The 23,710-nt window shown below is 45.2% G+C and overlaps 1 protein-coding gene across 1 annotated transcript in view; it reads left to right on the forward strand.

Moving 5' to 3' along the window:
* Rnf216 (ring finger protein 216) overlaps positions 1-23,710 on the forward strand; it is a 103,689-nt gene that overhangs the window by 62,440 nt on the left and 17,539 nt on the right. Inside the window, exon 14 of the mRNA XM_051161098.1 lies at positions 18,083-18,180. Coding sequence (XP_051017055.1) covers positions 18,083-18,180 — 98 coding nt within the window. The remainder of the gene's footprint in view (positions 1-18,082; positions 18,181-23,710) is intronic.

The raw sequence follows: 23,710 nt of genomic DNA on the forward strand, positions 1-23,710 counted from the left end.
GTACACAGGAGTTAGAGACAGTGTGAGGCCAGCCTGGTCTACACAGTGAGTTCCAGAACAGCCAGGACCCTGCCTAAAAATTAAAAACTTAAAAAACAGCACTGGTGAACTCCCTTGTTGCCCTCATTGTTGGAGCTGTTGGGGAAATCACTGACAAATAACTCCGGCTATATTTATATTTCGCTCTGTGTTGTTAGATCCTCAGACCTCGCTGCAGCTCTGTAGCACTCTTGCTGTGCCCTTCTGGAATTTTCTCTCTGCCTTTAAGTAAGTTGTCTGGTCCAGTTCTCATTTTCTTTCCCAGTGGATTGGGTCTATCCAGAAACATCATCTGTCCCCATCTGTGTGCAGAGTGGCCTCTCCAGCTTAGCTCATTGAGCAAGGGTCGTCCCTGTACTAAGAGAGCAGAAGGCCCAGGAGCCCAAGCTGGCATGGTGACAGCAGTAACTATAGAACAGCAGGTAGCATTTCTTAGTCACTGCTGGAGGCCAGCCACCTTGCTGGGTGCTTGGAATACATCCTCTCCTCAGACACTTATTCAATCAGGGGTGCTGGCTACTAAGTGGCTGAGGAGATCACCAGGCTCTGGGCCAACCAGACAGTTTCTTAACCTCTGAGCCATCTCACCAGCTCCCACCCCTTGCTTTTTAATGATTGTTAGTTTTTTTCCTTAAGCCTAACACAAGCTTTACTGTTCTGCAGTCCCATTATAAAATATAGTTAAGGTATCTGTATTGCAGAAAACACAATAGAAAGGACATAAGCACTATAAAGCTCTCTTGCCTGTTTCAGTGAGCTTGAGAATCAGTTGAGAACCTCAGAGGTGGTTAGCAACGGAAGATTTTGTTGGTCTAACAAAGAGTTGACAGTTACTAAAAGCAGCCAGCAGAGGGCCCTGGAGCCTAACAAATAAACCTACATTCCAGCATAAGCCTGGCTTTTACAAGTCCCTGCAACCAGTGGCCAGCAGTACTCACTTGGGCAGAAGCACTAGTACCACATATAAAATGGGTGCAGAAGAAGGTAAACAACCAAGGTGGGGAGGCGAGCAGAATCCAAACTCAGTCCAGATGCTAAGTGTAGGTGTGAAAAGCAGGCAGGGGAACAACTATGTGAATGCGCTTATGGCAGGGCTTCTGTATGTTTGCTGTTACTGGTCCTTCATGTTTTCCCTCTATGTTTTTTTTTTCTAGACTTTTCCCCCTCTTTTCATTTGTGTGTGTGTGTGTGTGTGTGTGTGTGTTCTTTGTGTATAAACAGTTTGAGATAACAGCAAGTAATTTTAAAAAATACATAGTTTTCCAGATAGCAATAAACTTCAAAGAGAGGGAGCCACCTGTCCCATGCCCACCTTTAATAACAGCATGTGGTGTTGTCCATACTATCCACAAAGCAAAAGGTAGGATTTTCTAAAAAAAAAAAAAAAAAAAAGATGGCCAAGGGCTCTAGAGAGGCTGGGTATGGTGGCGCATGCCTGTAATCCCAGCACTTGGGAAGCAGAAGCAGGCGGATCACTGTGAGTTTGAGGCCAGCCTGGTCCACCAGCCAAGGCTACACAGAGAAACTGTATAAAAGAAATAAGACCATTGGCTGTTCTTCCCAAGGACCCAGGCTTAATTCCCAGCACCCACATGAGAACTTAAAGCCATCTCTAACTGCAGTCACAGAAGATCTGACTAACTCTTCTGACCTCCAGGGGCACTGCGTACACATAGTACAAAGACACACATGCAGGCACAGCACCCATACATGCAAAATAGGATAAAAATAAGGTCTTAAAAAAATTTTTTTTGGGGGGGGAGGTAGTGCTGCTTGCTTGAGGCTGAGCATCTCTAAGTGAAGGGTATCTACTCCCAGGTGAGCACTATTCAGAGACATGCCATGAGAAAGTGAACGCATTGAACTGGATGTGGTGGCACAGGCTTGTAATCTCAGCACTCGGGAAGCATGGGAGGATTGTGAGTTTGGGGCCAGTCTGACTCAGAGTGGAAGCAGAGGAATGACATGGTTACCATAAGCCATACATCAGTTTATCCTAAATCTGTTACAGGATATGTGTAGGCTGTACACTGTCTTACTGAAAACACACACACACCATTCCTTAAGATATTTGATGTGTAAGCTATATCTTGGTGGTGTTATGTTACTGTAGAACAATGATTTCTACCCATGGGAAATGCGGACCTTAGATGAGGTTATATCCGCATCCCATGTCCCATGTGGGCCCACACCTGCTCACAGGCCAAGGCCAGTCTGGAATTAGAAGCATGGGACAATGGCTAGAGGGGAAGTGCCTGAACCTTGAGGCCATGACTTCTGTGTATGTCATGGCTCAGCTGTACCAGATGTTTAGGCATCTTTTCTTTCCCTCCTAGGTGTTACACATGACATGCCATTCTTCCGGAATAGGGTCTCAGATGGGACTACACCCCCACCCTTACACACCCATGCTCTTTTTAGTGCTAAATGGATTTCCTTCCCCACTCCCCCTGTCCCGGTGGCCTTTGTGTCTTAAGAGCCTTGGGAGGTGGCAGCCAAACAGCTGGGCATTGGAACAGGATGAGAGGCAACCTTGAGCAAGCTGGAACTGTTTCCAGGAGGCCCTGAAGCTTTTCTGATGGTAGAGCTGCTCTTGGTGTGGAGCCTTACCATTCATGCCTACTACTAATTAAGATTTATACTCCCATCTTTGAGGTCAAGTAAAATTCAAAGTGTTTGTCAAGGAGAAACACAATGTCTTTGACATGGGACGAGCTCATCAAGGGGCACCCAGGCTTGTGTGGTTCCTGCTGGCATCGGTTTAAATGAATGAGGAAGTGAGTCATGAGAGGAGGGCATGCTGCCACTTGTGGATACAGACTAGTGTTTTATGGGTACAGGCCTGTGTCAGTAACCTTTTAGAGAGGTCAAGCAACCACAGTGGAGCAGAATGGGGCAGATGTAGGAAGGACTTGAGGCTAGGTAAGGACCACAGCAAAGTCCAGTGTATGTACATAGCAGCTCTGTTTGCATACTCAGCCATGTTTCAGGTCTGCCACAAAGTCCCCAGTCTTTACCCCCAGTGCATACCCTGAGATGGTAATCTGGGTCCTACCAGATGTGTCCGGTTCACACCAGCAATATAAGTGGTGTTTTAGTTGCCTGTAACACATGCAACTAGGTTTCACATAAAATCCCACGTTTCTAGGTCTCTTAAATTCAGAAAATGGCAAATGGAATGTTACCTTGCCTGGTAGCTGCTGGTCAAGCCTGGGGTTACAGATTTTCAACTCTGGTTGCAGGCATTTTGCATTCACAGGTCTTGGTTTAGACCATTTCTGCCAAAAGTCAGAGACAGAGCTCTGGTCACCTTCAATTTCTGCTTCCCAAGTGTGTCTGGCTAGCTTGAATACAGTAAGTGCTGAAGTAGGTCTGCTTAATCACACTAAATACCATAACTACAGATTTAATTCGACACGGAGTCTATGAACTCTGGAAACTTCCCTGTCCTCAGCACGTGATCCACAGTCAAGTCCTGTTGAAGTAAGTCAGCTAGATAAATTCTGTTGTCATGGTCCAGGCAGTCCATTAAATGAGTGGTGTTTGTTACTCTGAAGTCTGGATGCCTTGCCTTTTCTACTTAATTTAACAGGCACACACTCCAGCATAGCATTTTTGTAGGCTGGTATTATTTGCTGTAAACATGAGTGGAGACCAGAGTAATGTGTAATCTCAAGATTGTTAGACTTGGGCCTGGAGAGATAGCTCAGGGGTTAAAAGCACTCCCAGAGACCTTTTTGAGACAGTGTTTCTCTGTGTAGCCTTGGCTGTCTTGGACTCACTTATAGACCAGGCTGGCCTCGAACTCACAAAGATCCGCCTGCCTCTGCCTCCCAAATGCTGGGATTAAAGGTGTGCACCACCATGCCTGGCAATCCTTCTTTTCTTCCCAGCACTTGGAAAATGGAGGCTGGAGGATCAGGAGTTCAAAGCTAGCCCGGGGGTTAGAGAGATGGCTCAGCAATTAAGAGCACTGAGTTCAATTCCCAGCAACCACATGGTGGCTCACAACCATCTGTAATGTGATCTGATGCCCTCTTCTGGTATGAGTGCAGATAGAGCACTCCTATATATAAAATAAATAAATCTTAAAAAAAAAAAAATTGTTAGACTCAAGCAAACATGTTTAGAGGCAGCTACTTCCTGGAAACCTATGCTCATACAAATGGAAAAACAATTGCTGTCTTAGTCTTTGGAGGACTTAGTAATCATAGCCTTCTGCAAGTAATTTTCTGCTCATTCCTAAGAATCCTTTTTTTTTTTTTTTTTTTTTTTAAAGCTATTTATTATTAGGTATACAGTACTCTGCCTGCATGTGCACCTGCAGGCCAGAAGAGGGCATCAGATCACATTATAGATGCCTGTGAGCCACCATGTGGTTGCTAGGAATTGCACACAGGACCTAGAAGAGCTGGCAGTGCTCTTAACCTTTGAGCTATCTCTGCAGCCCCCTAAGAATCAAGGATCTCGGGCTGGAGAGATAGCTCAGAGGTTAAGGACACTGGCTGCTCTTCCAAAGGTCCTGAGTTCAACTCCCAGCAACCACATGTTGGATCACAACCATCTATAATGAGATCTGGTGCCCTCTTCTGGTAGTCAGGCACACATGCAGGCAGGATGTTGTATACATAATAAATAAAAAATTTAAAAAAAAAAAAAAAAAAAAGAATCAAGGATCTCACGCTGAGGCAGACCCAACACAGGCTCTTTCCTCATGTTACCAACACTGTATGTTTCTTAGGTGCTTGTGTAAGCAGTTAATGAGAGAGCTATGAGTAAAGCTGAAAGCTGCTATATCTCCTGTACCATTTTAGTTGTGTATACTATCTGGGGTTTTATTGTTTGCCTGTTTGTTAGTTTGTTTTTAGATAGAGCACATGGCCTATACCGCCCTGGAGTTCACTATGTAGACCAGGCTGGCCCCTGCCTCAGCCTCTCAAGTCCTAAAATTGTAGGTGTCAGCTGTCATGCTCAACTACTTAGTTGTCCTTTTTATTCCCAAGGTGGCCTTGAGTTGTTGAACATTAGAAACTAATGAACAAATAGGGGTAAAGATTAAGTTGCTTAGGAGTCAGACTGGTAAGTATTGTATCAATGATTCCTGCTCTGATCAATACTGCTGTGGGTGCTTTCTGCCTGCCATAGATTTCAATCCAAGAATAAATACACGAAAACAAAAGGATGGTGTTTTCACCAGACAGGAGTTGTTCAGTGCTCCTTGCCTTCTCAGTGTCTTCTTGGCAGCAGCTTCTCCTGACATCAGAGGGATGTGCCACCTGACCCACATCCTCTGGGTCATCCTCTGAAGTGGGAAAGCAGCCACTGTATCCAAACATGTTTGTTTTGTGTGGGTATGTCTGTCTCTCCCCAGCCATGTGTTTGCATGAACCCACACACATGCTCTCTATTATCAGTGTATATACTGTCCTGATGATCCTGTGTCAGCATCACATACAAGAGGATGAACCAAGATTCACTCTCCTCTGGTGCACTTTCAAAAACAGCTTTGTGGATTTGATATGAAGTTTGGGTCTTAACCAGGTGTATAATGCGTACCTGTTATTTTAGCGTCTGAATGATAGAGACAGAAGGATCATTAATTCAAGGATTAGATGGTGAGACCCTGTCTCAAAAGACAGACAGTGGGCTGGAGAAATGGCTCAAAGGTTAAGCACACCGACTGCTGTTCCAGAGGTTCCTGGTTCAATTCCCAGCAACCACATGGTGGCTCACAACCATCTATAATGTGATCTAATGCCCTCTTCTGGCCTGCAGAGCACTGTATACATAATAATAAATAAATAATCTTTTATTTAAACAAAAAGACAACACCAGTCATAGTGGCGTACACCTTTGATCCCAGCACAGGGGAGACAGGCAGGCGGAGCTTTTGAGTTCAAGGCCAGCTGAGTCTACAAAGAGAGTCCAGGACAGCCAAGACTATGCAGAGAATCCATCTCTTCGAAAAAACAACAGCAACAAAAGCCAGGCATGACCATGTACATATTTAATCCTGGCACTCTGGAGGCAGAGGCCAGCCAGGGCTGCATAGTTGAGACACTATCTTAAAAACAACAGAGCTAGGCATGGTGGCACTTGCTTTTGATCTTAGTACCAGGAGGACAGAGATCTGTGAGTTCACAACCTGCCTAGTCTAGTCTACATAGTGAGTTCTAGACCAGCCAGAGCTACACAGTTAGAAAATGTCCCAACAACAAAAATAATAAAATAAAATCAAGATCTTCCTATTAACTCAAGAACCTACATTTGGAACCCAGTGTGTGAAAGTTTCATGAACTTCTGCTAGTCCTTTATCCACACGGAGAGGAGCTACAACTTATTGTGATACTAACTGCAAAATATGGAATTTCCAGAGAACTTACCCGGTCAGAATACATATCAAAGGATCAGCAAAGCAAAACCCTGAGTCAGGGTTTCCCAGAGTGTGCAGTGTGTCAAAATTACTCCGTGATCTTGTCAATGTGCCATTCTGGTTATTAGAGTTTGTAGCAGAGCTGGTCTTTGTATCATTCTGTCAAGTCCCCAGATGAAGACACAGCTGCTCAGCTGGGCATGGTGGCATACGCCTTTTTTTTTTTTTTTTTTTTTTTTTTTTTTTTTTTTGATTTTTCGAGACAGGGTTTCTCTGTGTAGCCTTGGCCATCCTGGACTCACTTTGTAGACCAGGCTGGCCTCGAACTCCCAGCAATCCGCCTGCCTCTGCCTCCTGAGTGCTGGGATTAAAGGCGTGCGCCACCACACCCGGCTTGGCATACGCCTTTAATCCCAGCACTCAGGAGGCAGAGGTAGACAGATGACTGTGAGTTCGAGGCCAGCTTGGTCTACAAAGCAAGTCCAGGACAGCCAAGGCTAACAAGAAAACATAGCTGCTCATCCTGAGTATCAAGAGCTAGTTGACCAGTATTTACACCTGGATGAACCATCACTAGTGACTGGCTTATGTTAAAATGTCATGTAATGTCCTCTATATTAGCCCACCAAACTAAAGGTCATTATTACACTTCTTACATTTCTTGGAAAGGGAATTGTTTTGTTGGGTTGTTTGTTTGTTTGTTTGTTTGTTTGAGAGTTTGAGAGAAGGTTTCTCTGTATAGACTTGGCTGTCTGGGACGCACTTTGTTGACCAAGCTGGCCTTGAACTCACAGAGATCCACCTGCCTCTGCCTCCTGAGTGCTGGGATTAAAGGTGTGCGCCACCACAGTGTGTGATGCTAGCACAGAATCTGCCCTACAAACCTAACAAAGAACAACAGAAAGACAAGAACACTAATATGTTCTACAGAGAAGCAGAAAGAATAAGCTAGCAGCCCACCAGGCTTAGTGCTGAGCTGTCAGAGGGGTAAAGACACTGATACCAGAGGTGCAAAGCCAGGCCATACCATGAAGTCAGGGTTCAGAACAGCCTGCTGGGTCAGCAGCTTTACCTTCACTTATCCTTGCACTAAAGCCTGAGCCCCTCCCCCCCCCACACACACACGTTCTGTTTCTGTTCCTCTCAGAAGAAGATTGGGCAGCAGATGGGGGACTTGAACTTCAGAAATAAAAGTGGAAGGAAAACTAGTGGGACTTTCCACTTAGCAGCCCTAAAATATACCTGAAACGAGGACTTGAGTCCGTGACTGTAAAATATAACTATCTTCTTGTTTGTCATCTTCCTATCTCTAATCTGTTCACCCAAAATGGGGAACAGTGAAATATGTCTCATAAAATACACCTGTCTGTCTGTCTGTCTCATGGAACAGCAAAAAAGTATGCTGGTGAGATGGCTCAGCAGGTAAAAACACTTGCTACAAAAGCCTGAGGACCTGAATTGAATCCCAGGAACTCAGAGAAAAAGCCTGTTACAAGATGGGAGACCTACAAGAAACAAAAAATTAGTAGGCCAACTAGCCTGGGGCACGTAGCTCAGCAGATACAAGAGACTCTGCCTCAAACAAGGTGGAAGACAAGAGTCAACTCCTGAAAGTTTTCCTCTGAACTTTGCATGTTTGTTGTACATGTGCACCCACAAATTGTGCACCCACATGCACACACACACACACACACAAGAAAAGAGAAGAGGAAGTAGAGATGTCATTTTCCTTGAGGCTCTTTATTTAAAAAAAAAAAAAAAAAAGGTTAAGGGCTGGAGAGATGGCTCAGAGGTTAAGAGCACTGACTGCTTTTCCAGAGGCTCTGAGTTCAAGTCCCAGCAACCACATGGTGGCTCACAACCATCTATAATGAGATCTGGAGTGCAGGCACACATGGCAGACAGAGCACTGTATATGTAATAAATAAATTCTTAAAGATGGTGGGGGTCATGGTCAGGTAATAGGAAAGTCAGAGCTAGGCTCTCTTCCCAAAGCCCAGTTCTTAAAGTGAAAGACTGTCACTAGAAAAAGCAAGATAGGGTGTGAGAAGCCTTCAGAATGCATTTAGGCACAGTGTGGTGGAAGAGAAGGAGTAACCTCGGCAGAGGAGCAGCTCATGTTGCACCCACTTCAAAGAACCATTCTCCTATTCTGTGTTCTTCCAGCGCTCAGTATTGTACCAAAAGTGCTCACATGACCTACAGCCACCAGTTTTATAGTTTCATGAAAGCTGTGTTCACCTATACTTTGATTTTCCACTCTAAATATAGACAGACATTCACCTGTACTTGTAGGATAACTGCTAGTTAATATATACCAGTTAGATGTCTACCTGGCAGTTGGAGCTGAAGTTTGTGGTTGGTCCTAGGAAGCTGCTTCTAATTTATGGTTTTATCTTACATGACTATTGCAATTCTAACTCATCCATGATCACAGATTCTGAGCCAAGAACTGCCTGAGTATTCTGGCTTTTGAATGGCTCAAAGTTAAGCCAGATCTGTTTCTGTTTGCTGCTGTTCCAGGAAGCCCTACTCTAATGGGGCTTTGAGTGTACCTCATTCTCCCTGCCCAGAACACTGACTCTACTTGTACTCAGCACATCTATCCACACCTCCTCAACCATTCCATATGACATGAGATGAATCACAGCAGTGTCTTCTTCTAGAGTGATTCACATATAGGGCCTGGATATGTGCTCATTTGGTAGAATGCTTACCTGGCTTGCACACAGCCCTGTATCCCATCCCCAGTACTCCATAAACTTGAGTGTGGTAGCACATGTCTGTAATCTCTGCACTCTGGAGTAGAGACAAGATCAGAAGGTCAAGATTATCCTTAGCTAAGTAGTTCAAAGCATGAGACCCTTGTGTATGTCTGTGTGCAGGTGCCAGATCTCCTAGAACTAGAATTAGAGACGGGTGTGAGATTTATTAATTAATTTTTATGTGCCTGCTTGTCTTTATGTGTGTGTGAGGTTGTCAGATACCCCAGAACTGGAATTACAGGCAGTTATGTAAAACATAAAGTCAGTGTATGGGTATGGAAATATCTAACTGAAATAACAGTTTAACAAAACACTTGGTATGTGGAATGCACACATTTCTATCCTAGTTCAAAACCCACTGGTCATAATCTTGTGGAATGATTTCAAAATCCACCAAAGGGTTGCAGTTCTTAAAGTCATAACTACAGTGACTTTGACTCCACAAACTGGTTGTTTGGTGCCTATGTAATAGGCAGATGCTTCTGGAAGGGCCTGACATGGCCTCTGCCCTCCTGCTCTTTCAAGGCTATGAGAACTGAACCTCTGGGCACCACTCAGAGGCAAGCAAGGCCCCAGCCTAGTGGAGGGATGACTTAAGCACCTTGGAAGGACAACTCAAGGTAGAGGTTCTGTGGGGAGACTCTTTACCCTCTGGGCATTATGGGTGCTAGCCAGACTCTAGTTATCACCTGTCAGACCCAGGCAGCCTCATCACCTCATATCACCTGCTTGATTCTCTTGACTAGCCTCCCCCTCCCACTTCCCAAGCCATTACAAAACATACCCCCTTGGCTTCTGCACAACTTCTTCAATACAGGTTTTCCCTGCCACCCATCTCATGACTGAACTCTTACCTTTACCACGTCCTGAATTAATCCCCTTAGTACTTACAATACAATCCTATCTTTTTTGTAGTTCACTTACTCAACATCCACCACCACCCCAGTGTAACTTCCTGGCAGGCATGGGTTGATTGTATTCTTTTATTCCCCAGAATAGAACCTGTAGTACCTAGAAGGAACTTGGGTGTTTGTTTCTAAGCTTCTCTGTAATCTGCTACAGGGCCTCAGAGAAACCTGACTCAGTTTTTAATAACTTCTGGAAAGGAATTGGTGGATTTGACTTAAAGTCAGTTATGATAAAGGTAGACCGAACTGTTACTGATGCCAGGAAGGCTTTGCCAGCCACTTTATCTCAGAACTCTGATCCCAATTGTACAGAAGGGTCCAGACTGCAAAGCAGGATGGTAGAGCAAAATGCTATTACAACTGCTTGTCCCTAGAGGGCAGCATTAGGACAGAAACCTAGATTTTCCTGAAAGTGGGAGTGATGCTGAGTAGTTCCTTTGCTGTGAAGAAGTGGTACTGTATGCTGTGCCCACTTACTTTAGACTTAGTGCATGCTTATATGGTTGTCAAAAATTAAGGGCAGTCTTTTCCTTCAGAAGCCCTTTTGCTGGAGGCTAAAGAGTGGTACCAAGATCATTGTAAGATTCACAGCACTCAACTGGCCACACCCAAGTTGAAGTTTTGAGAGATGGTTCTTTTTGAAACAGTGAAAAGCCCCTGCATTTAGAGTGCAACTTTCTGGATCAGTGTGGGCTGATTGTCAAATACCACTTTTTAGAATGAGTAGTAGAAGAGCGGGGACATATAACCCAGCACTTGGAAGCTGAGGCTTGATACAAGGCCAGCCTGGGCTACAGTGGCACACACCTCTAATCCCAGCACTCAGAGAGACAGAGGAAGGCAGATCTCTGTGAGTTGGAAGCCAGCCTGGTCTACAGATCGAGTTCCAGGACAGCCAGGCTACACAGAGAAATAGTTGATTAATTGATAAATATTCACAGGAAGGGTCTGGGCCTGGCCAGCCATGGGGTGTGACTGGTCCTTGACTCTGGTGTGGAAAGCACACATTGAGCCTGTCTTTGTTTATACATATTTCTTTCTTATTGCCCACCAATGTGCAAAGTGGCTGAAGGTGAAACAGCCACTTCCGTTCATGTGGCCAGTTGTAAGGTTACTCTGATTATCAGGCTCTGTGGCGATCTGGGGTGGGAAAAGCCTCAGATTTGATCCCATTCCATCCTGATGTTCACTAGGTCATTCGCAGCTCTCCAGCAATCTCATTCAGGAAGTGTGTCCTGTGCAGTTGCAGCTGGGCAGCCTTGCCACTTGCCCATTTGTGGTCTCTTCACACAAGATTCCATTGGGACCTCACAGCTTGTCTCATCCCCTTGTACTTTTTAGTTTTCTACTAAACAATGACCTGTTCTTGCTAGCGAAAAGCACACAGGGAAGCAGTGGGAATAGAAGGGAAAGAGTAAGCCTCCTTGGAATCACACAGTTCCATGGCCTTAGCCAAGTAATATGACTCTCTTCCTTTGTCATTTACTTCAGAACACACAGCTGTATAGGGCCAATAGTTCAGGCTTTTCCTCACAGTTACTATGAAAATTAGAGGACTTGAGGCTGGAGAGATGGGTTAAGTGCACTTCAGGAGACCTAAGTTCCTAAGTGTGGTTCCTAACACCCACACTAGGTATCTTAACCACCACCTGTAACTCCCATTTCCACTAGGAACTGAAGCCTCTGGCTTCCATGAGCACCTGTATATGTGCACATAGAGATGTACATACATGTAATTAAGAATGAAAACATTTAAAATCTTGTATACCAAGTACCCTTTGGGGAGATTTTTGCATTTTCAATAATTAGTGTTTGTTTTTATTAGTGTTTGTATGTGAATCCAGGTTAAGTTTATATGCACCATGGGCAGGCAGGGGCCCATAGATTCTTCCCCTTGTTTGTTAACTGCCTCTGGTCTCAGCTTCTTCAGTCACCCTGGATTATATGCCCTGGAGTATATACCCTGGAAGTATATACTGTGCCTATCTGCATCCTGCCCTTGGCTCCCTGGTACCAACAGGAACAGATGCATAACTTTCTGATTGCTCACAGTGTCAGAATTATGTAGAGCAGCAGGCTCCCTTATATGTGAGCTTGTTTATAAATTACATGTCAGTATGCTACCTTAAGCTGTGTCACAGACATACATAATAAAATATAAGAGGCTGGGATGAAAATTTAACTTGTTATCATTATTGGTGGTGTGTATATATGTACAAGCGTGCTTGCAGGAGCCTGTGCCAGGGAGCACATGTGGAAGTTAGAGAACAGTCTTCAGTTCAGTTCTCTCCTTCCATTTTGGGTCCCAGGAAGCAAACTCAGGGTATTAGGTTCACAAGGCAAGCAAGCACTCTTCCTTACTTACTGAACTATCTCACCAACCAAGATAAAGTCTCAGTAATCTCAGCCGGGCATGGTGGCACACACCTCTAATCCCATCACTCTGGGAGGCAGAGGCAGGCAGAGAAACCCTGACTGAAAAAACAACAAAGATAAAAAGACATCATCAATCCCGAAAAGAACACTTGTCACCACCCCTGCTTCCCTGGGTACATGTGCATGCATCCATGCTATGTTACATCATACCAATACTAACACAACTAACCAGCTCCTTCAGCTGCTGTGCTTCTCTTCCTTGCCTGGGAGAAAGGGAAGTCCCTGGAGCCTCCAGTGACTTCCTCCAAGAAAGGACACTTACTGACTCTGCCTGGCAGCTTTGATTTAGCTGAGCTGTGTTGATTCTCACAGCTTCCTGTGTCTGTGTCCAAGCGTCTTTAAAGCAGTATCCTTCTAGATCTTCTGGCTCTTCACCCATGTGGCTTTTGGGGATGGGGGTGGGGAGGACAGGGATCTTTGACAGCTGGAGGATACAGATGGCCTCAAAGCCTGTATCCCTGTGGTTCCTAAAGTTGGCTAAGCATTAGTGAAGTCAGGTGTCTCATCTTTCACCTGAAGGCCTCAGGGAATTGACGGTCACAACCAGGGATGGTGTTTTTTGAGTGCCTTAGATGACAGCAGAGGAAGCCGGAATTTCTCAGATTAGATAGGGTAGGCTAACAGCCTTGTGCCCTACAAGCTGGGTCTGGAACTTCATTTCTCCTGGAGAGCAACTTGGAAGATTTAGCTGGAAGAACCAATCAAGAACAACAGAGCAGTTTGTCTGGTGTTCTGACTCTAAGGTAGGCTCTCAAAGACAGGGCAGCAAAAGCTGAATGCCTAGAATACAAGCAGCCACAAGCCTGGGAAGAGTGCTTAGGAGACCTGCTGCAGCCTCAGGCCTTGTGTGGACTCTTTGCTCACACATTGCAGACCAAAAAGACCCTGGTAACCTGCTAAGCTGTGAGTGAGATGATGGTCCAGGGACATTTGCTGAGTTTTTGCTTGGTTGGTTTTAGTTTTGGGTTTGGGTTTGCTTTGGTTTGGTTTTAGTTTTTTCAAGACAGGGTTTCTCTGTGTAGCCTTGGTTGTCCTAGATTCTTTGTAGATCAGGCTGCCCTCGAACTCACAAGGATCCAGCTGCCTTTCAACAAGCCATGTAGCTTAGCCTGGCTTTGAATGTCATGACAGTCATTCTGCCTAGGCCTCCAGAGCCAAAAACAGACCCTAATCTGCTTTGCTTATTAAACACTCAGGTAACTGGAAATGGATAAGAGGAGACTGTGTGTGTGTGTGTGTGTGTGTGTGTGTGTGTGTGTGTGTGTGTGTGTGTGTGTGTTATATCAATACATGGTAGTCCAACAAAGATCAGTCTCTAGTGGTGTTCCCCCATCATTCATGGGGAAAGGGGTTGAGTCAGGTTTTCTCTGTGTAGTCCTTGCTGTCCTGGATCTGTAGGCCTGGCTGGCCTTGAACTCGTAGAGATATGCCTGCCTCTGCCTCCCAGATGCTGAGGTTAAAGGTGTGTGCCACAGCAGCACCAGCCGCTGCCGCCGCCACCACCCAGCCTTCCATCTTGTTTTTTAAAATAGGATCTCTCATTGAGGATTTGCTGATTACAGTGGGCTGGCTGGCCATAGGACCTTCAGGATTAACCTGCCCCTTTCTCTGAAGAGCTAGGATTATAAGCACTTTTATAATGCCTGTTTTTGTTTTGTTTTGTTTTTTAATGTGGGTTCTGGGGTTTGAACTCAGATCCTAATGTTTGCAAGGCAAGCACTTTACCAACTGAGCCATTTCCCTAGCCACCTATTTTTTCTTTATATTACAAGACATCTTAGCATTTCAGGGCCCCATGGGCCCCATAAGACTTAGGCAGCAGGCTCCTAATGTCATAAAAAGCAGCTGGGTAGCAGCTCCTTTAATGAATTGCCTAGGTTAGGCAGCACCTGTGTCCCTCTCATCTTTCTCCTGGAAAGAGATGGGCTGCAAAGTTCAGACCTGGCTGGGTTGGGTGCACATAGTATGTTGTGCCTCATGTTGATAAGTTACCTGTTAGGTTGCTCTGCCCTCCAAAATGGCCTTCTGGCATATCTCATTCTCCCCAGTTTGAAAAACATGGTTGTCTTCACATTACAGCAGCTTCTTGGAGTTGAACAAAGCCTAGCTGAGATTGGGAGGAGAGAATTATGGTTTAGTAAACACTGTTTAGAAGAGACGGTGCAGAGAGCTCCACGTGATAACTGTGCTCAGCCTGCTCTGTGCTTGCCTTATTTTAATTGTGGGTTTCAATGTCTAGCTACAGTGCCTCTTCAAAAGACAATTGAGGTTTATTCTCTGGGACCCCTGGGCCCTTCACTGTGTGAGGAATGCAACCAAGAAGCTGACCACTGGTTTTGAATATGAGCCAGAGGACTTCCGTATGACCCTCATGAACCATAGGCTCCAGTGTGGACAGGCTATTTTGTGGGCTTGGGCCTTATCTAGAGAATGGGGTTTCTTCATTTAAGACAGACCATGAGCCAGGCGTGGTGGCACATGCCTGTAATCCCAGCACTTGGGAGGCAGAGGCTAGCAGACCTCTGTGATTTGAGGCCACCCTGGTCTACAAAGCGAGTCTTGGACAGCCAGGGCTGCACAGAGAAACCCTGTCTTGAACAAACAAGAAAGAAAGAAGGAAGGAAGGAAGACAGGCCATGAATTAATGACTGAGTCATTAGAACCACTCAGAAGTATTGCCTTTCTGCCATGTATTGTTTCCAAGCTGTGGTTTCTGGTGGGTGGCTGTGTTGGTTTTGTTCAGGAGGACAGGATCCAAACACCAGTTCATCTATTTTCCAGCTGTTGTTTATGCTACTTTCCTGGAACAGTCACAAGGTCTTTTTCTTTTATTTATTTATTTTTTTAAAGATATGTCTTTCTATGTAACCCTGGCTGGCCTGAAACTCTCTTGTATAGATCATGCTGGCCTTGAATTCATAGAAATCCACTTGCCTCTGCCTCTTGAGCGCTAGGATTAAAGGCTTGTATCACCATGCCTGGCTGCACACGGTCTTTTAAGAGCATTTCTGTGCAACTACAAATTGTGTTGGGAACTAAATACACTACTGACTTATCTCTGTTTTCTGAATGGCATGCAAGCAGTGGAAAGACCACCTACACCCATTAGAAGCAGTGACACTGAGGGGTATGCTATCCCATGAGCTCATCTGGACCCTTACACCATTGACTAGAGCCTGTGGGCCACATCCTCTCTAGAGTGTGCATTGCCAGACTTTCGGGTGTCTGTTCCATTTTTTATCTCTAAAATTCAATGTTCCTTCTATTATTTCACATAAATGTCATATACAGTTAAAAGGTACAAAAGAGGACTAGAATATACCTTAACTGCTAGAATGATTGATTGCCTAGCTTGCACAAAGCCCTTGGCTCCATCCCAAGCACAAAATAACAGGTATGATGCCATGTACCTGTAACCTTAGCACGCAGATCAGTGAGATGAAGTGCAGATTTGTCTTCTGAGCTCTGTACACACATGCATACTCTGTGTAGTGCTAGTGTCTATATTATAGGTACCATCCTAAGCCTTATTAGAGTCACCAGTTACTTATAGAGAGTTGTTTTGGGAAATGTTTCTAGAATTGCCATGAAGCCCTAATACAGCTAAACAGCATCCTGCCCTCTCCTAAGTTTTAAAGATGCCACCAACTCCCACCCCACATTCCATTGGCCCCTTGTATTACCTCCACCAGATCAGTCTGCCTGCCTCTACCCAAGCATGTCAGTATTGTTGTTTCTGTTAATCTTCTTTTGCCTAAACCAGAAAACCTGTTGAGCTTACTTTCTCAGATTTCTTTCATGTCAGTCAGCTATCAACATCTCTCTACAGGATCTCATGTATCTTCATGGTCTAGGCCTTCCTTCATCTCCTGGCTGGATGGCTATACTAAGTTCTTGAACCTGTCTCTGTCTCCCCACCCCTGGTTACTTTATGTTCATGAGTGTTTTGCCCATATGCATGTAGGTGTGCCACATGTGTGGCTGCTGCCCACAGAGGTCAGAAGGCATTGGGTTCTCTCGAACTGTAGTTATAGACAGTTGTAGGCTGTCATGGATGCTGGGACTGAACCCAGGTCATTTGTAAGAGCAACAATGCGCGCACACACACACACACACACCAGCTCCTGGAGGACCCTGTGCCTCTGGCCTCTGCAGACACCAGCATTCACATGCACATAAACACAGAGATTCTCTCTCACACACACACACACACACACACACACACACACATACACACACACACACACACACACACACACACACACACACACGGGTCTTTCTGTATGGCCCTGGCTGTCCTGGAACTCCCTTTGTAGACCAGGCTGACCTGGAATTCAGAGATCCACCTGCCTCTGCCTCCTGAGGGCTGAGACTAAAGGCATGCACCACCACCTCCTGCTGCAACAAATGCTCTTAACCACTTGAACCATTTCACCAGTCCTCCAGCTGTCTTTTGAAGGGTTTATAGTCTTTCCTCCCTCTAATCTGTTTCCCAAGAATGTTGTAATAAAGTCATAAATCTATTCACGTTCCCTCCATGCTTCCTGATGGTCTGGATTCAAGACCAAACTGGTAATTAGGTTCATAAGGACTAGGTCTGCTTGCATCACCTGTACCAGCCACAGTGCCCCACAGCCCAGCTTTGCCCACCATCATCTTCTGTCTCTAGCCTCTGTTGTTTTCTCCAGTTATCAATAATGCCCTGCTTTTATCTCAGGTGTTCCCCTGCTTCCCAAGACAAGGCCAGAACCCAGTCAGCTGACACACACTATCTTTTCCTGTGCTGTACTGAGCACCGTTGCAGTTTTTACTTAGGCTCATGATCATTGAATTAGTGTTTTCTTATGTTCCTGTTGTTAGTACAAGATAGTTTCTGTAGACTAAAATAAAAGGTGATGATGTGTTGGTGAACACACATGCTCCCAAGGCAAACACTTTCTCAACCGAACTATCTCCCCAGCCCAAAGGTGATGACATTTTCCAGTCTGTACTTGTAATGAAGTGAAAGCATGAAGGGTCATGTCCATGTTATGACTGACAGGTGACAGAAGGAATGTCTTCCTCAGCTCCCCTACCTGGTGTATTGTATTCCAGGCTAGTCCTCAGTTGTATGCCAGGAGCCTGACTAGAAGAATTATGGAGGGTAAGAGCCCAATAGACATGCTCTCAAGCAGCTCCTGTGCTGTCTCTAGGTGGCTCTTCCTCAGCTCCCCTACCTGGTGTATTGTATTCCAGGCTAGTCCTCAGTTGTATGCCAGGAGCCTGACTAGAAGAATTATGGAGGATAAGAGCCCAGTAGACATGCTCTCAAGCAGCTCCTGTGATGTCTCTAGGTGGCTCTTCAGCATTTCAGCTCTGCTGGTGAGAACAGCACTTTCTTTTAATGGAAGAGAGAAAACTGGCTGTGCCTTCTGCTGCTGCTGCTCATGTTTAGAAGCAAACTTGCTCATTGGGACAGAAGCCCTCAGAGCCCCAAGAAGCACATTTCGTAGGCATTAGTGAATAGGCTGTGTCACACCTGCTCACCAGGAACTGTTTTTGTGTCTGTCTTTTGTCCCTAGGAGACCTGTAGGAAGTGTCAGGGACTCTGGAAAGAACATAATGGCCTCACCTGTGAAGAGCTGGCTGAAAAGGACGACATCAAGTACCGGACGTCTATGTGAGTAATGTGATGGCAGAGCTGGCCCTGCAGGAGCAGGGGTTCTGTGGGAATTGTCAGTTCAAGCCACCCCTACACAGAGGAATCTTAGGCAGGGACCTAACCCCAGAGCCTTTTTCTTGTGTCCACAACCTATAGCTATTCAGATGTTATGTGATACCAGTGGAATGTCTAGCTTTGCTTATATGTGCTCAGTAAAAATCAGCCACCCCTCTCCTTCCAGTCTAATCAGAAAGCAGGTGTAACAGTCTTCATAGGTGAGATTGCACTGATTGCTTCTGCCTGTGTCATGGGATACTAGTGGCCTGAGACAGTGAGTAGAATTGCCAACCTCCAGAAGGCAAAAGGCTGTCGGTAATATTAATAACCAGCACTGTAGTGCTCCCTGTGTAGCTGAGCAATTTCTAAATATTAACATATGAAAATACAGTAGAGATGGCACACGCCACGTGCATTCTAGATCACCTGCTGCTTCTATTCATCAGGTCAGATCTGTGTGTCACTTGAGTCACAGACAAGTACATTGTCTTGGTGGGTGACAGATAAGATCCTTGTCAGCTGCTATTCTCCACCATTGGACAAAAGAATAAAAACATTTTCCAGATCAGTAGCTGTGTGCTGGTTGCCAAGAGCTATTATTGCTACAGCACGAATAGCATCTGGACTAGCAGGTGCAGTTACTCAGTACCGGATGAAGCTTCTGCAGTGTACCTGGCATTCTGCTCTCCTTGGCCCGTTTTCTACAGGCCACACAGAGAAGACCCTGTCAGGAGAATCAGTATTCTAAGCCTTCACTGCAGTCTCGGAGATACCCGTAGGAGTTAGATACTGGTTTTAGGTAGCTTTAACTGCCCCACCCCCACCCCTACCATGTAGCCCTTCCTCAGTTGACCTGGGGGATCCTGCCTGCTGCCAAGTAACAAAAATAAGATGCGGGGGTGATGCACGCCTTTAATCCCAGCACTGGGAGGCAGGGGCAGGAGGATCTCTGAGTTCAAGGACAGCCTGGTCTACAAAGAGAGTTCCAGGACAGCCAGGGCTACAGAGAACATTCAGTGTGCCAAGCACAGTGGCGCATGCCTGTAATCCCAGCACTCAGGAGGCTGAGGCATTAAGAAGAGTTCTGTAAGTTTGAGTCTACACTGACCTTGTTTCAAAAAATGAACCTCCCTTCCCCCGAAAAAAGAAAAACACTGTGTAGAAAGCTGGGAATATAGCTTCACTTCAGAACATGTGCCTGACTTGCGTGAGGCTTTGGGTATACTTGAGTGTTTCTCCTAAAGGTCCATGTGCTGGAAGCTTTGCTCTTCGCGTGGTGGGCTGAGGAAGGAGGACCTTTAAGAAGTAGGATCTACCAGAAGGGAATGAGATCATAGAGAGTGGGCAACTACCTTTGGACAAGATTAGTATCTTCTCACAGAACCAGGGTAATCCTTAGGACACTTAAAAAGTGTAAACTGGGAAAGGCAGGAGGACTGCCTAGAGTTCAAAGCTAGCCTTGGCTACATAGTGAGAAGACCGTCTCACTAAACTGAGAAGAGTTAGAAAAAGTCCTGCATGATGGGGCATCCTTGTGCTTCCAGCTACATAGAGACAGGCAAAAAGAAGGATGAATTCAAGGCCAGTCCTACATAGACCTTCTCACCAAGAGGAGGCATAGCCATGGGATCTGTTTTGCCTGTGTCCCTGCCACTGTGAGCCATCCACCTCAAGATCCTCACCACAACCAAGTAGATACCATTTCCGTGTTCTTGAACTTTTAGAACTATGAGCAAAATAAATCTCTTTTCTTTATTAATTGCCTAGACTAGAATAATTTGTTACAGCAATGGTTATCAGGGTAAAATACACCTGAACTTTTGGCGGGGGGTGGTTTGTGTGTGTGTCTAGTTTTTGTTTTGTCTTGTTTTATTTTTGTTTTTCAAGACAGTGTCTCTGTGTTAGCCTTGGCTGTCCTGGACTCACTTTGTAGACCAGGCTGGCCTTGAACTCAACTCACAGCGATCCATCTGCCTCTGCCTCCCAAGTGCTGGCATTAAAGTTGTGCACCACCATGCCCAGCCTACACCTGAACTTTCTATGATAGTTTTTTTTTTTAATGTTTTTTATGTGTACAGATGTTTTTCTTGCATGTGTATATATGTGCACCTGTACATGCTTGATACCCAAGAAAGTCAGAAGAGGGCTTTGGATCTGCTAGTGTGATGGTTGTGAACCACAGTGTCGGTCCTGGGGATCAAATCCAGTGTCCTCTGCAATAACAACAAGTGCTCTTACACACTGAGCCATTCTCCAGCCCCATCTATTCTTGTTTTTCGAGACAGGGTTTCTCTGTATAGCTGTGGCTGTCCTGGCCTCACTTTGTAGACCAGGCTGGCCTCAAACTCACAGAGATCTGTCTCTGCCTCCCAACTGCTAGGATTAAAGGCGTGCGCCACCACCCAGCAACCCAGCTGGGTTTTGTTGTTGTTGTTGTTTGTTTGTTTTTTAATTCACTTTTTCAATTTATTTAAGCATCCAATTGATGGTGCTGTAGTACGAATTCTGAAATTTTGATTTCTATTAAAAAAAAACACATACCAGCCGGGCGTGGTGGCGCACGCCTATAATCCCAGCGCTCGGGAGGCAGAGGCAAGTGGATCGCTGTGAGTTCAAGGCCAGCCTGGTCTACAAAGCGGGTCCAGGACAGCCAAGGCTACACAGAGGAACCCTGTCTTGAACAACCAAAAAAAAAAAAAAAACCAAAAAACGCATACACAGGCAGAAATACTATAAGAATATGTTTTTGTTTTAATTTCTGGTGTGGGGATATACAGTTGCTTCTGACTAAAGCAGCAGATTATGATTTGCCTCATGATCTGGCAGAGGCATGGTTTAGCCAGCTACAGATAGTTTCTGTGATTGTATGATTGGAATTCTGGGAACTTTTCAGAGGGTATATAAATGCTAGAGCCCCCGATAGGTTGGGGCCAGTAGCTGTTAGTCACTTAAGGAGGTAAGTTGTGATTAGCAAGTAGCCATGGTCAAAGAAGAAACTAAAGGAAAGAAATTAGATTCGGGGATATTTCTATTTCCTACCACCCCTCTATTCTTGTTTCTCTACTATCTAGTGTTAGGGGGTGAAACTGGGGAGGTGGGGCACAGTGATAAAGGGTAGGAAAAAAGAACCCACAAAGTAAGCAAGTCCAGCTACGTAGTGCAGCTCAGTGCTGAAGTGCTGCTTAGATGTATGAGGCTCAAGTGGGGTATACTCCACAGCACACACAGATTTCAGGTGTCCGCAGTAGAGATGCTAGGGGCTTAACCCCCAGTGGTTATCAGCATTTTGTCATACTTGATTCGTCTGTTGTGCTTGTTTAAAGCCCTATATATTTTCATGCAAATCTGTTTTTAGCATTGTGTGTTTCAGCCCTAAGTGCTTAACTGTCGTGATTAACAAAATTTAGCAGAGTCTATGGTGTCTGTTGCCAGATTCACTGTCCCCGGTTGTAAAAAGAAGTGCTGGGGCTGGAGAGATAGCTCCGAGGTTAAGGGCACTGTCTGCTCGTCCAAAGATCCAAAGTTCAATTCCAGGCAACCATAGGTCCATAGAAGGTCTGCTTTTCACATGAGCTTACCATGTTGATGACTTTTGATAAAGATAGTCAGCCTGAAGAATACCTGCTGCCATTGGCTTTCTCATGGTCTCATCAGACTTGTTCCCAAATATCTCCTCTAGCTTAAGGTCTGAAGGTGTCATTGTCAGGAGGCTTTAGTGAGATTTCACAGAGGAGCTGAGCTGGCCCGCCATCAGGTGCTCCTAAACTAGTGTTAGGTCTAGAGGCCTTAGTGTTAATGGCTACATGACAAGTAATTTTAACAATAGGCTAGAGTTGAAGAGAGCCATGCATAGTGGCCTATATATGCAGTTAACAGCATTCAGGAGGTGATAGCAAAAGGATCAGAAGTTGGTAGTGAAAGTGCACACTGTTATTTCAGCATCCAGGAGGCGGAAGCCAGAGGCTCTGTGAGTTCCAGGGCAGCTTGGTCTGCAAAGTAAGTTCAGCTAAGACTACATAGACCCTGTCTCAAAAAGAATAAACAAGTTGTCATGTCAGCTTACCCTAGAAAGGACCATCTTGGGGAACAATGAATTTGTTGGGCTTGCTTGTAGAGCAGGGGTAACCCCAAAAGACAGCTACCCACTAAAAGTCTCAACTCAGAAGCTATTTCCTGTAGCTGCATAAATAAAGTCCACCCTTCAATTAGACTTTCATCCTCTGATTACTCTGTTTCATTTTTAAAACAAGGGAGTTGTGTGGGTGCGCGCCCGCGCGCACACACACACCCACACCCCTACCTGTGTCTACCCCCTGAGTGCTGAGATCAAAGGCATGTGCCACCATGCCTATAAATTTAGGAAACCTTTAAAGAGCAAACCGCAGGGGCTCTGGGTGATAGATGGCAATGTGAAAGTAGATAGAGTCAGTAATGATTCTCAGGTTCCAGCTTGAGTAATTAAACTGTCCCACCTAACAGAATCAGGATGGGCAATAATGGAGTAAAATGAAGGTTTCACATCAGAGCACAGGGAATCAGCCTCATGAGTCTTACCAAAAAAGTTAACATATCAAAGGAAAATGATGCTGCTAAAAATGGTTGGGTATTGAGCCAAAAAAAGCACCCTCTTCCCACTAAAGCAACAATTAGCTTGGCAGGAGCTGCCAGATGCAAACCTTGGGGTCGAACAGCCTCCCCTGTGGCGTTTGTTGAGGCATAGTCTAGTTGCAGCAGCACCTACAGAGGAAGTTCAAGGACTGCCAGCCCTACACAAAGAAACCCTGTCTTGAACTTCCCCACCCTCAAAAAAAGTTTTTAAAATCTATTATCTTAGCCAGGTGTGGTGGCGCACACCTTTAATCTCAGCACTTGGGGTCGCAGAGGCAGGCGGGTCGCTGTGAGTTCAAGACAGCCAATGTTACACAGAGAAATGCTGTCTTGAAAAACAAAGCAAAACAAAAAAATCTGTTGTCTTTGTGAGAGTAAAAAGAAACCATGGACAGAAGAAACAGTTTCCACAGTGAATGAGCAAGTGGAGAATATTATAACAAAAGATTATGGAAAGACACCATTGAGAACTACAAGAGCTGCAGTGGGAAACTGAAAATGTAGTAACAGATCTTAACAGGCAAAAGAATGAATGGGAGGGCCTAGCAGTGCAGTTCAGTTGGTAAAGGGTCGGCCTTGTATGCACAGAGCTCTAAGTTTAATCCCCAGCAGTGCATAAAAAATGGCCACAGTGGTGCATACAGGTCACTTGAGGTGTCAGAGCAAGAGGATTTGGAGTTCAAGGTCATCTTCAGCCACATAGCACATGTGAGGTCTGCAGTAGAAAAGTGGCTCAAGGGATGGCTCATGGTTAACAACACCAGCCATTCTTTCAGGGACCCAGTTTTGATTCCTGGTACCCACAGGGCAGCTCACAACTGTCTATAACTCCAGTGCCCTCTTCTGGCCTTTGAGAGCACTGCATTCAGAAGTGGCATATTAA

Source organism: Acomys russatus, chromosome 19 (assembly GCF_903995435.1).
Source record: "Acomys russatus chromosome 19, mAcoRus1.1, whole genome shotgun sequence".
NCBI lineage: Eukaryota > Metazoa > Chordata > Mammalia > Rodentia > Muridae > Acomys > Acomys russatus.